Source organism: Salvelinus fontinalis, chromosome 35 (genome assembly GCF_029448725.1).
Source record: "Salvelinus fontinalis isolate EN_2023a chromosome 35, ASM2944872v1, whole genome shotgun sequence".
NCBI classification, from domain to species: Eukaryota; Metazoa; Chordata; class Actinopteri; order Salmoniformes; family Salmonidae; genus Salvelinus; species Salvelinus fontinalis.
The window spans coordinates 16,831,778-16,846,160 of NC_074699.1; the positions used below are offsets into that span (position 1 = coordinate 16,831,778).

The window sequence follows — 14,383 nt, forward strand, 5'->3', positions numbered from 1 at the left end:
GCTCGTCTCAGATTGGACCTGTGATGTCTTGTCAGAACATCCTTGGTGAGCCTGATTTAATATTGAAAGGGAATTTGTGAGTTCCTGTTAAAGCTGTCGCTCTCCTCATCCTCGGATGAGGTGAGGAGAGAAGGATCTTCAGACCAAAATGCGGTTTCAGGGAAATAAGCCATCTTTTATTTTATAACAACGAAAACTGATGATGATGGCAACACGAAAACAAACACTTTAACAAACTTACAAAATAACAAAACGACGTAGAACGAAACCTGAACATAAACTCACATCACTAAACGTAAACTCACGGACAGGAACGTTACATCAAAACACACGAACAGCCAAACAGCCCCGAAAGTGAATAACATCGACAACGACGAAGACATCACAGGAGACAACCACCCACAAACAAACAGTGTGAAAACACCTACCTTAATATGGCTCTCAATCAGAGGAAATGAAAACCACCTGCCTCTAATTGAGAGCCATATCAGGTCACCCTTAAACCAACATAGAAACAGAAAACATAGACTGCCCACCCAAACTCACGTCCTGACCAGCTAACACATACACAAACTAACAGAAAACAGGTCAGGAACGTGACAGTTCCACCACAATCTAAACAGTAAACACACATTGTAATGACATATTTAGTATGATTGTGTATATATATGATTGTTTTATGGAAATATCCCTCACACTATGGGGCATTTCCCCCCAGTGTGAATTGCCACAGAGAGAGCAGCAGAAAACCTGGTGAGATTGAGCAGTTCATTTGATTGGCTGTGTTCAGCTGGCGATGAGGCGAAGACTCAGAGGTGCCCGTTAATAGGCGTTTTACGACTGATGTTGGAGGAACGGTCTCTCTGCTCAATCTCTGCCTTACAAAATGGTCATTGTCATAGCCTCGTTCTATTCTTAGTCAAGCGATAATATGTTTTTACACAAAGTAATAAAACTGTCAGTTCTCAGCTTGCTGCCTGTTTCCTTTAACGTCAGTGATGAGACATTTGAAGCATGGGAAGGAGTGTTGTACTCTGAAGATGTTGACCGTCACAGTCTCTCTGAAGGTGAACATCTAAAGCAGTCTGTCTTTTCTTACCATATGGCAGTTTAGTTTAGTAACACACACACACACATTCAGTGATGTGACAAGCCAAGGTTAATTAACATATCAACATGGAAATACAGGTGCACTTTATGATGCGCGTTTAAGCACCCTCATGCACGTTTCAAGCTAGAAATGAAAAGCGCATAAGAGTACACATATACGTACATGGGCAGAGAGTACACATTTACATACATGGGCAGAGAGTACACGTATACGTACAGGGGCAGAGAGTACACATATACGTACAGGGGCAGAGAGTACACATATACATACAGGGGCAGAGAGTGCACATATACATACAGGGGCAGAGAGTACACATATACATACAGGGGCAGAGAGTACACATATACATACAGGGGCAGAGAGTACACGTATACGTACAGGGGCAGAGAGTGCACATATACATACAGGGGCAGAGAGTGCACATATACGTACAGGGGCAGAGAGTGCACATATACATACAGGGGCAGAGAGTGCACATATACGTACAGGGGCAGAGAGTACACATATACATACAGGGGCAGAGAGTGCACATATACGTACAGGGGCAGAGAGTGCACATATACATACAGGGGCAGAGAGTGCACATATACGTACAGGGGCAGAGAGTGCACATATACATACAGGGGCAGAGAGTGCACATATACGTACAGGGGCAGAGAGTGCACATATACGTACAGGGGCAGAGAGTGCACATATACATACAGGGGCAGAGAGTGCACATATACGTACAGGGGCAGAGAGTGCACATATACATACAGGGGCAGAGAGTACACATATACGTACAGGGGCAGAGAGTGCACATATACATACAGGGGCAGAGAGTACACATATACGTACAGGGGCAGAGAGTACACATATACGTACATGGGGCAGAGAGTACACATATACGTACAGGGGCAGAGAGTACACGTATACGTACAGGGGCAGAGAGTACACGTATACATACAGGGGCAGAGAGTACACATATACATACAGGGGCAGAGAGTACACGTATACATACAGGGGCAGAGAGTACACATATACATACAGGGGCAGAGAGTACACATATACATACAGGGGCAGAGAGTACACGTATACGTACAGGGGCAGAGAGTACACATATACATACAGGGGCAGAGAGTACACATATACATACAGGGGCAGAGAGTACACATATACATACAGGGGCAGAGAGTACACGTATACGTACAGGGGCAGAGAGTACACGTATACGTACAGGGGCAGAGAGTACACATATACATACAGGGGCAGAGAGTACACGTATACGTACAGGGGCAGAGAGTACACGTATACGTACAGGGGCAGAGAGTACACATATACGTACAGGGGCAGAGAGTACACATATACGTACAGGGGCAGAGAGTACACATATACGTACATGGGCAGAGAGTACACGTATACGTACAGGGGCAGAGAGTACACGTATACGTACAGGGGCAGAGAGTACACGTATACATACAGGGGCAGAGAGTACACGTATACATACAGGGGCAGTTTCCGGGACACAAATTAAGCCTAGTCCTGGACCAAAAAAAACACCTCAATGGACATTCTCCATTGAAAATAATTTTCCGGGATTTGGCTTAATCTGTGTCTGTGAAACCGCCCCATGGACACACAAATATTCAATACATGTTATTTCTCTGATCTTCTGATCTAACTCTTCCTTTCAAACTGTTTTCTCCATCCCTCCTCATGTTTTAGTTTTTAATGAATAGATTTGTAGCAGCTGAATTGAGTCTTAAAGACCTGAGTCTTAAAGTCCAACTGAAACCACCATCTCTCTAGCCGTCTCAACCCCTTATTGGCTATTACGTCATGGTTCTTATTGAAAGACATGGAGTTAATTGGATGTAGTTATATTTCTACTGACAACCAGCTACTGTCAGTGTCATGCCAATGTCATTCTGTGTGTTATTGTACCCCGGGCATTTCCTCCAGGGCACACAGCCAGGGAATAATGCCTGGGGTGGTGTGTTTCTCCTCTGATATAGTGGTCTACCTCCATCGAACCGTACCGATCAACCTTTCAATCCTACAATTTCCTGACATGGTGAAAAGCACTTAAATGTATTTCTCCATCTGTTTACCCCATCTCTCCCTCTGTCCCTCCTTCGTTCCCTCGCTCCCTCTCCTCCTCTCCATCTGTACTTGTGTCTGTTTGTCAACCTCTTTTTCAGTAAATGTGTCTTGTCCCTCCCTCCCTCCCACCCCCCACCCCCAGGCTGGGCTGGTGACCCCTGTGTCCTCCCCTCCCTCCTGGCCCTCCAGTCTGGGTTAATGTTCCATCAGGTGCAGCACCAGGACCAGGACCAGGGCTGTAAATCAAACAGGCTATGTGTGGACGAAGGCCAGGCCTGATATACAGGACCCGGCTCTGCCTTGTAATCTACTGGCGGAGGCCTCTGACTGCTTTAAACCCATTCTATTACACTTGAACTGGGATTTAAAGGAGTCCAAATGTTCACTCTATTTCTCCTCACAGGATGTATTTCCTGGGACTGTCAGCTATGAAATAAAGAGAATTGTTTTTAATGGGAGACTATAAGGGGAACATGGAGGTAGCTACTCTGGCGACAGTGCAGAGAGGGGGGAAATTGCCACAGAAGAGACATATCAAGCTGTTGGGAAGCAGTAGTGTTGATTGGAGTTGGGCTGAGGAATTAGGAGGAGATTGGTTCCTCTACCTGACCATCCGTCGTCAGGGCTTTAGGTCTTCAGGTGACACTAGATACGAAAGGCATTGTGAGAAAATATATATGGGTATCAAGGACAGTCCTGTAACTATAAGGGACAATGTTACTAGGAGCAATGTAAAGAGTTGGTCTGTCAAATGTCAATATGTTATGCGTGGTGTTTGTGCTCTTAACCTCTGAGCAGATGGGTTATCCATAGGTTAGATTAAGTTTATCTTAGATGGACTTAATTAGTTTGAGAAAAAGGGTTATTGATTTCTGTGATCATCTGCTGCCTTTTCCTCCCCCTGACGACTCAATGTAATCAGTCAATCAGTCAATATTGATTGGTGAAGCCTTTCCTCTCACTGTAGCCATGCATAAAAAAACACATTACTGCCTACCACAAGACAACATGAACATTAAATCAACTGGTGAATCTCTGTACATTCCCTAGAGGAATAACCCATGTTATGGCTGTATTGTGTTGGTCTACTGTTGCTCTATAAATCTCAACATCTCTACTCTGTCTCTCCACAGATCACCTTCTTCATGCTGCTGTCGGCGGTGTGTGTGATGCTCAACCTGGCTGGCTCCATCCTGTCCTGCCAGAATGCTCAGTTGGTCAACTCTCTGGAGGACTGTCAGCTGGTGAGAGACCAGTGCCCTGCCCCTCTACCCCCTCTGTCCCCCCTGCATGTGCCCTATCTCTCCCATCTACAGGGGCCAGTTCTGGTGCCCTATCGCTTCCATCTACAGGGGCCAGTACTGGTTCCCTATCTCTCCCATCTACAGGGGCCAGTACTGGTTCCCTATCTCTCCCATCTACAGGGGCCAGTACTGGTTCCCTATCTCTCCTATCTACAGGGGCCAGTACTGGTTCCCTATCTCTCCCATCTACAGGGGCCAGTACTGGTTCCCTATCTCTCCCATCTACAGGGGCCAGTACTGGTTCCCTATCTCTCCCATCTACAGGGGCCAGTACTGGTTCCCTATCTCTCCCATCTACAGGGGCCAGTACTGGTTCCCTATCTCTCCCATCTACAGGGGCCAGTACTGGTTCCCTATCTCTCCCATCTACAGGGGCCAGTACTGGTTCCCTATCTCTCCCATCTACAGGGGCCAGTACTGGTTCCCTATCTCTCCCATCTACAGGGGCCAGTACTGGTTCCCTATCTCTCCCATCTACAGGGGCCAGTACTGGTTCCCTATCTCTCCCATCTACAGGGGCCAGTACTGGTTCCCTATCTCTCCCATCTACAGGGGCCAGTACTTGTTCCCTATCTCTCCCATCTACAGGGGCCAGTACTGATTCCCTATCTCTCCCATCTACAGGGGCCAGTTCTGGTGCCCTATCGCTTCCATCTACAGGGGCCAATACTGGTTCCCTATCTCTCCTATCTACAGGGGCCAGTACTGGTTCCCTATCTCTCCCATCTACAGGGGCCAGTACTGGTTCCCTATCTCTCCCATCTACAGGGGCCAGTACTGGTTCCCTATCTCTCTCATCTACAGGGGCCAGTACTGGTTCCCTATCTCTCCCATCTACAGGGGCCAGTACTGGTTCCCTATCTCTCCCATCTACAGGGGCCAGTACTGGTTCCCTATCTCTCCCATCTACAGGGGCCAGTACTGGTTCCCTATCTCTCCCATCTACAGGGGCCAGTACTGGTTCCCTATCTCTCCCATCTACAGGGGCCAGTACTGGTTCCCTATCTCTCCCATCTACAGGGGCCAGTACTTGTTCCCTATCTCTCCCATCTACAGGGGCCAGTACTGGTTCCCTATCTCTCCCATCTACAGGGGCCAGTACTGGTTCCCTATCTCTCCCATCTACAGGGGCCAGTACTGGTTCCCTATCTCTCCCATCTACAGGGGCCAGTACTGGTGCCCTATCGCTTCCATCTACAGGGGCCAGTTCTGGTTCCCTATCTCTCCCATCTACAGGGGCCAGTACTGGTTCCCTATCTCTCCCATCTACAGGGGCCAGTTCCGCCCAGCTCACAGTAAAAAATACATCTTAACACCAGCCACGCCTACGTCCTTCTTAATAGTAGGGCTCAGTGCCGTCTGTCTGTCTGATTACCCACTGGAGCTCATAGTTTAATTATTAAGAAAAACATAATAATCCGCCGTCTGGGGAGAGAGCGCTTTCAATTTGTCTGCTGTCTGCGGCAGGTTTCATTTCTGTTCCCGTTTTCAGACGGCGTGGCAGAAGGTATGTGTCAGGATCAGGCTAGGGAAGGAGTTGCGTACCTCATACTTGCATAGATTACATGAATCTACAGACTCATGACAAGAGTAAAGTTCCTACATCAACTATGCTGTTAGGGGCATAGAAAATCACAGTTCTCAAAGTCCTCTAAAAGGGCTTTCTCTGTAAAAGAAAAGACTGAAATCCATACATTCTGGACTCATTTAATTAGTGTTTAATAAGCTATAAATAATGAATAGCTTTTGGGGGATTAAAAATTGAAAAAATATTTGAATACAGTACTTCTCTACATGGCTCCAGCTCTGAATAGCGCAATGTGCATATATACTGTGTATTGTGTGTGCTGAATGGATGGATATGAAGGGATTATTTATAGTAGAACAACAGCTCAAGCCCCTAGCCTGCCTATTCTGTTCTGTGACCACTGTGTTGTGTGGGTTGAATCAGCACTGCAGTCAGCGGCGGCTCCACAGGATATCCTGCATTCCCTTATCCAGAATACGGCCCCGTTCTACCATCTCTCTCCCCAGCTTCAGTCTGCCCCAGCACCAAGCACAGACAGACCCAGTAACACAGACAGTCAGTAGAACAGACAGACCTAGTAGGACAGAGAGACCCAATAGCACATACAGACCCAGTAGCACAAACAGACCCAGTAACACAGACAGTCAGTAGCACAGACAGACCCATTAGCACAGACAGACCCATTAGCACAGACAGACCCAGTGGCACAGACAGACCCAGTAGCACAGACAGACCAAGTAACACAGACAGACCCAGTAGCACAGACAGACCCAGTAACACAGACAGACCCAGTAACACAGAGAGACCTAGTAACACAGAGAGACCCAGTAACACAGACAGACCTAGTAACACAGACAGACCTAGTAACACAGAGAGACCCAGTAACACAGAGAGACCTAGTAACACAGATAGACCCAGTAGCACAGACAGACCCAGTAACACAGACAGACCTAGTAACACAGACAGACCCAGTAACACAGAGAGACCTAGTAACACAGAGGGACCCAGTAACACAGACAGACCTAGTAACACAGACAGACCTAGTAGCACAGACAGACCCAGTAACACAGAGAGACCTAGTAACACAGACAGACCCAGTAGTACAGACAGACCCAGTAACACAGACAGACCCAGTAGCACAGGCAGACCCAGTAGTACAGACAGACCCAGTAGCACAGACAGACCCAGTAGTACAGACAGACCCAGTAACACAGACAGACCTAGTAACATAGACAGACCTAGTAACACAGACAGACCCAGTAACACAGAGAGACCTAGTAACACAGACAGACCCAGTAGTACAGACAGACCCAGTAGTACAGACAGACCCAGTAACACAGACAGACCCAGTAACACAGGCAGACCCAGTAGTATAGACAGACCCAGTAGCACAGACAGACCCAGTAGTACAGACAGACCCAGTAACACAGACAGACCTAGTAACATAGACAGACCTAGTAACACAGACAGACCCAGTAACACAGAGAGACCCAGTAACACAGACAGACCCAGTAGTACAGACAGACCCAGTAGTACAGACAGACCCAGTAACACAGACAGACCCAGTAGTACAGACAGACCCAGTAGCACAGACAGACCCAGTAGCACAGGCAGACCCAGTAGTACAGACAGACCCAGTAGCACAGACAGACCCAGTAGTACAGACAGACCCAGTAGCACAGACAGACCCAGTAGTACAGACAGACCCAGTAGTACAGACAGACCCAGTAGCACAGACAGACCCAGTAGCACAGACAGACCCAGTAGTACAGACAGACCCAGTAGCACAGACAGACCCAGTAGCACAGACAGACCCAGTAGTACAGACAGACCCAGTAGCACAGACACACCCAGTAGCACAGACACACCCAGTAGCCGGGGAAGCAAAGACAACTAGGCTCTAATTATATTGATTCTTTGCAACAACAAAAAAAAAGTTTCTTCTTATCATTTTAGAACATTGCAAATAACACAAATCTGTCAAGCAGAAAGGATAAGAGGAAAGCTAATCATCATAGTAGTTAAACTGAGGATGGTTCTCCTCACATGACTGCTGTTGGTAATTACACTGAGGATCTGCTATTCTAGCCACATTAATCACATGGGAATTGTAATTTAGTTGGTCTAATCAATTAAACACTCTGGCATTGTTTGCAGGCTTTGCAGTGGATACATAAACACTGCTAGGCTTTATTGAATTCATTTCATTCCTTATGCAGTAATAAGGGAGCGTGAATAAGTAAGGACTATCTATTATTCTATCCAGGCTCCTGAGATGACCTTTCTCCAGTTAGCTGTAATTCACCTGTACACTCCAACCGACTGGGGTATTTCATCACCATCAACAACCAATGTCATATTCAACTGCCTCCATCTTGCATAGTGAATAAATCAAAATAATGTATACATTAAAAGTCCATAAATGTCATATTGAGCTGTTGACTCAACTTTGTAAATGGTGTTCTTCCTGGAGTGACGTAATAGTTTACTTGACCTGGTCACACAGAGAGTGTGCCATCAGGTTTAGCATGGCACCCCTCCCCTCCCTGTGACACACTGCCGAAGCCCTCTCCTTGAATCATGTTTTGCTTGTGCCCAATGTAGCTTGGCGTGGCATTACATCTCAAGACGTTTGTCAGCATGTTTTACGCCCGCCAACAACACTAGGGACGGGTGACAAGGGTTGTGATGTAACATGTGTGTTGGGCCCATAGAAGGGAGGGTCTGGGAAGAAGAATGATCTGCAGAGCCGAGGAGAACCAGACTTCTTTCTCAGGGACTTCATTGTAAATATCCTTTTCTATTCTGATGTATTGTTTTTAAATATGGGATTCAACCTGTATGTATTGTGATTGCTGCAAAATGAATTGCACCATTGAAGACATTGAGGTTTTCTGAATCTGAACGTGATGGAGGAAGGAGGGAGGGGGTGGATGTGACAGGCATCACTAGTGCCCTGCACATGATCTACACTAAAATCCCCATCAGGACTGCTGGCCTACCTGATAGAGTTCCAAGGTATGGCGAGGAAAAAACGGTAGAATTCCCTGGGCATTCTTTGGGCTTAGGTGAGGTGCATAATATGTTCAGAAGGCATAACTAGTTTAGAAGGCATCCCACGTTTTTGGCAAGGATCAACCTCTTTTATGCAGTTTCTTTCTGAGTAGAAATAGATTTTTCAACGCTTCTGGAATGGAAAGCAGGAACCAGAGTAGAGCAGGAGGTGTGTGTGTGAACTGAAAGGCGTGCTCCGTTGTTGGTGGTGGTTCTCTGGGCTAATGACAAACCACTTGTCTCATCAAGCCTATCTTGGATGGGCTGGTGAAATGCATGATGGGTCCTATGTGGAGTGCTCATGTGACTAAGGCTGGTAGATTACCACTCCGGTTGTGTCTAGTGACATCAGACGTTCAAATCACTGTTTCACGCGCCGTTTCACATCCAAAACGTAGAAATCTGCAGATATAGAGAGCTTGTCATACACTGCACCATTAAATAAAAGCAATGCATGAATAGATTATCAAAATGAAAACAAGATTGCAATGGCTGTGCTGCTCTGCTGACTTAGATATTCTGATCTAATTGTTCATTCATATTGCACTGACATACTGCAAGACCTCCTGTGTGTCCATCTAGTCATCATGTACACCACATCATCCATCAACACATATGAGCCTACTTCCTCCAAGGATGTCCACAGTGTGAGAGAGAGAGAGAGAGAGAGAGAGAGAGAGAGAGAGAGAGAGAGAGAGAGAGAGAGAGAGAGAGAGAGAGAGAGAGAGAGAGAGAGAGAGAGAGAGAGAGAGAGAGAGAGAGAGAGAGAGAGAGAGAGAGAGAGAGAGAGAGAGAGAGAGAGCAGGAGAGAGAGAGAGAGAGAGCAGGAGAGAGAGAGCAGGAGAGAGAGAGCAGGAGAGAGAGAGAGAGAGAGCAGGAGAGAGAGAGAGAGAGAGCAGGAGAGAGAGAGCAGGAGAGAGAGAGCAGGAGAGAGAGAGCAGGAGAGAGATAGTGAGAGAGCAGGAGAGAGATAGTGAGAGAGCAGGAGAGAGATAGTGAGAGAGCAGGAGAGAGATAGTGAGAGAGCAGGAGAGAGATTTGCCCTGTAGAGCTTCTTGCGTTCCTCATAGTGTGTTGAGTATAGAGCCAGACTACAACAATGGTCCAGAGATCTGTCATTTTCACCAGCAGCACATCATTACTGCTGACTGAGTGATTAGCATACGAGACTAAATGCCTCTCCCCAGTTCCCTTTACTACTGTACACGGCTCCTTGGAGACCATACATACCGCGCTATGACTGAAATATTAATGGACTTCACTCCCCCATGCAATTAACCCATGATGGGTAGGTTCACGTCCCGCCTTCTTACAATCTGGGTCACATAGTTAGTCGTTGTAGCAGCACCTCAAGATCCTCCCCCTGTTAACTCTGCCTTACAACTCACTGTGTTAAGTAATCCTCCTGTACTGTAGATTCCTCCGTTGTCATGTTAGAGACCTACACTCTTAGAAAAAATGGTTCTTCTGCTGGCCGTATAGGAGAACCCTTTTTGGTTCCAGGGAGAACCCTCTGGGGAAATGGTACTACATGGAACCCAAAAGGGTTCTACCAGGAACCAAAAAGGGTTCTTCAAAGGGTTCTCCAATGAACCATTTTAGGTTTTAGATAGCACCTTTTGTTTTAAGAGTGTATTCCGGCAAGGAAAGTATCAGAGCGGGCAGAGACAGAGGTGCAAGTCTGATCTCCATCATAGAGAAGCATTAAGATTCTGCTTTATGCAAGGGAGGAAGAGAAGACACAGGGCTAGGGTGTGTTGTAACATTATCAAGTGTGGGAAATAGTACAGTGAGTTCTCACTGATATCCAATAGCCCCTTTACTTACCCCTGTCCTTTCTCTCCCCCAGATAAAGTTCGACAGTGACGGTGTGTGTGTGTGCTGTGAACTGCAGCACCAGAGCTCCAGCTGCAACAACCTAGGAGAGACTCTCAAACTGAACCCACTGAGCGACTGCGACACCATACGCCAACACCTCAAGGTGGGTGAAAGTGAGAGAGTGTGTGTGTGCGCGTGCATGTGTGTGAATAGACAGTTATGTATATGTTACACCATTTCTTCTTTGATGTGTACTCTATAGCCTCGTTCTATGGAAATTATTCCTATTATGTTATGTTGTTCATATAACTTGATCCTCCGAACCTCTTCAAGCTGAAATATTCTCCTACTCTGTACTGGTATACCTCGGTGTAATGAATAACAAGTCGTGGGAGCTTAGCTGATACACAGACAATGTAAAACACAAGTGGAAACTTATAGGCTCATAGTAGAACAGGAAATTGAGAATGGCAACAGCATTTGTCTTCTAATCCACGCATAGCTCTTAGTCATATTAATTGCATGGTCTGTCAACTTGGCTTTGCCAGTTCGTTCAGATCATGATCTCTGGAGATTATATAAACTGAAAAGCCTTCTGTCGGCATGGTGATCTATATGCCGCTACATCTTTATTGGATTACAGTGTTCAAATGCTTTCATTTCATGCCACTGATTGATTATAAGACATTGATAACTAAATAAAAGTCCCTTTAAAATGAAGCATGGGTATGAAAGAGGAAAGATCCAACCCTGTTAGTCATCATGATCATAGACCATTAAAAATATGTCAGAATGGACACTATAAAACTGTAATGTGCTAAGGAAGTCAGATAGGGTGAGTTATGTCAGATGTCACATAAGGCAATGGCCATCACGGCTCTCCATTATCCTCTGTCTAGATATTAATATTAAGTAATACTGCTGCTGTCTGTCGAAACGTTCCTCCAATACACAGCCTAGATTGAAAAATGATACTTTACAAGTCAGTTACATGCATGTATGTCACCACTTTGGCGTATCAATGTAGTTCACAGTTCACAGTTAACTATCCATTTCAAACCAGAACAAGTAAAACCAGAACCATTTTTTTCTGTAAAAAAACAGAATAGGTTCATATCCCCATAGATATTTTAATACTTATACCCCAAAGTATTGGTTTCATTCACAGTGCTTCCAATCACATGTTCCTCTTCCTGAATTTTTCTTGTCATTGCCCAAAGCCATGAGTAATGAGTGTGGAATGAGGATTCAGTTCATTTGAGGATTCCTGAGTGAAGGCGGGGTATGTAACCTTGGCAGTGGAGCTCCTGACCCCAGCCTGACCCCAGCCTGGCTCCAGGTACGCAGGCAGGGCTGTTGTGTTCAGGGAGGTTCAACTCTGTATGAACACCTTATTAACAGCTTCCTTCAAGGTATTATTACAGTTGCTACCCTGACATGATTTACCATGTCAATATGCAAATGGTAGTCGCCAGGGAAAACACACACAAGTAATATTTCTTCTCACATCTGCAAGGCAGATGTATACAACACAGCTGCAACACAAATGTGCTGTCTGAGTTTTAGGATCGCCCAAAACCAATGAAAATGGAACAATAATATGCAGTTGTATTTTTTGTTTAGGAAGATGTGATTTATAGTGTGTTGCCACGGCCCAAATGCATGTGTTAATTTCTTTCACAGACCTATATTTCCTGCATTGGTTTTCCTAATTTCCTTGGTAGGAAAAGGCAGAGCTTTAATTACAAGAGAAGTTGTGTACAGTTTCACCTGTACATTTTTCAATGATTCAATAAAATACAGGCAATACGGGGGCCTCCCGAGTGGTGCAGCGGTCTAAGGCACTGTATTTCAGTGCTTGAGGTGTCACTACAGCCCCGGGTTCGTTTCCAGGCTGTGTCACAACCGGCTGTGACCGGGAGTCCAATAAGGCGGCGCACAATTGGCACAGCGTCGTCGAGGGTTTGGCCGGGTTTGGCCGGGTTTGGCTTTACGTGGCTCATCGCTCTCTAGCGACTTCGGTCTTCAGGTGAACGGTGTTTCCTTCGACACATTGGTGAGGCTGGCTTCCGGGTTAAGCTGGTGGATGTTAAGGAGCGCGGTTTGGTGGGTCCTGTTTCGGAGGATGCATGACTCGACCTTCGCCTCTCCTGGGCCCGTTGGGCAGCGATGGATATCAGGAAATTGGGGAGAAAAAGGGGGTAAAATACAACAAATGTATATATATTTCAGGAAATACACGTATGTAGCATTTAGAAACACTTAGAAGTCATTATATTCAATATAGCCCATGACTCATGAAGGGTATTTTTATTCTTTGCTTTATGAATGTACGATTCAATGTAAATGTATACGCTATGCACACTAATCTTTCTTCACAAAGCAACAGCATGATTTCGCACAGCAACAAAACAGCAATAACATTCTACCAGAAACTCCACAAAACATAACATTGGGATTTTCAAAACTTGAATTCCAATCTATACTTTTATTTCACGTTCTGCTTTTGATGAGACTGGACAATGACATGTACAGTACATGTTCAATGCCTAGATCTCAGTCTATTTTTCTCTTGAAGCTCAAGAATCATTCATTTGGCATCCTCTTCTCTCTATTCCTTTCCCTGGAGTGAGCCATTGAACTTACCATTGATGCCAGTTTGTTTGGTAGATTTGATGCACACGGTGATGCAACACTGCAAAGAGAACTGAATAATGAAATAGGCTACGCTGAATGAGGACATGGGTCTCCTGTGACTCCCAGTATCTGGATTGGGTTTGTGTGACTAGCAAGGCATGAAACAGAAACGTATCCCAAAAAGATGAGGAGAAATCAGCTGTGTCAACACCTCAAACAAGAAAAGGAAAATAAACCAAATGTCTCCACTTTGAAAAGAGTTACTATGCATGTTTATACTGAAGTACCAATCTCCATGTATTATTCACCTCTCTTAGTACAGAGGAGCATCTCTGCCAAGCTAGCACTTTGTTCCCAAGTGTCAAATAAAGTGACTGAGTCAGAACTAATAACATGATCCTGTATGCGTGTTAGGGATTGATCATATTAGGCCAGACAGGGAAGTGATAGAACATAGTTGAAGGCCAGAAGTGACAGATCTGCCTGTTGTTTGACCTATAGGTCTGTCTACACTGCTTGTCAAATCTCTCCAAAGCTACAATGACATTACTCCATACTGTGGTACTAGTATGTATAGTAAATATCACTAGGAAATAATACTGTGTTCCAGACAAACATTGTTCATCCATAATAGCCCTCCATTGTCTGTTTGAAAATGAAAATTAAGTATTTAGTATGAGAGTCAAATACCATGGTAATTTGTGGTCTCCACTGTGCTTAGCTCAGGCTGTGCATTTCTCCCTATTCAGTATCCACATGATCAGATGGCCAGAAGATAGCTATTAGAAAAAGCACTGTATGGGTGAGGACACTTACCGGCTTATTATTTCACCTTGAAGTCTAGCCAAG

General features: G+C 45.4%; 1 protein-coding gene across 1 annotated transcript in view; it reads left to right on the top strand.

The window, feature by feature from the left end:
* The window catches only part of LOC129834404 (protein ENTREP2-like), a 134,598-nt gene that overhangs the window by 103,034 nt on the left and 17,181 nt on the right, over positions 1-14,383 (top strand). The window contains exons 3-4 of the mRNA XM_055899350.1: positions 4,327-4,437; positions 10,929-11,060. Coding sequence (XP_055755325.1) covers positions 4,327-4,437; positions 10,929-11,060 — 243 coding nt within the window. The remainder of the gene's footprint in view (positions 1-4,326; positions 4,438-10,928; positions 11,061-14,383) is intronic.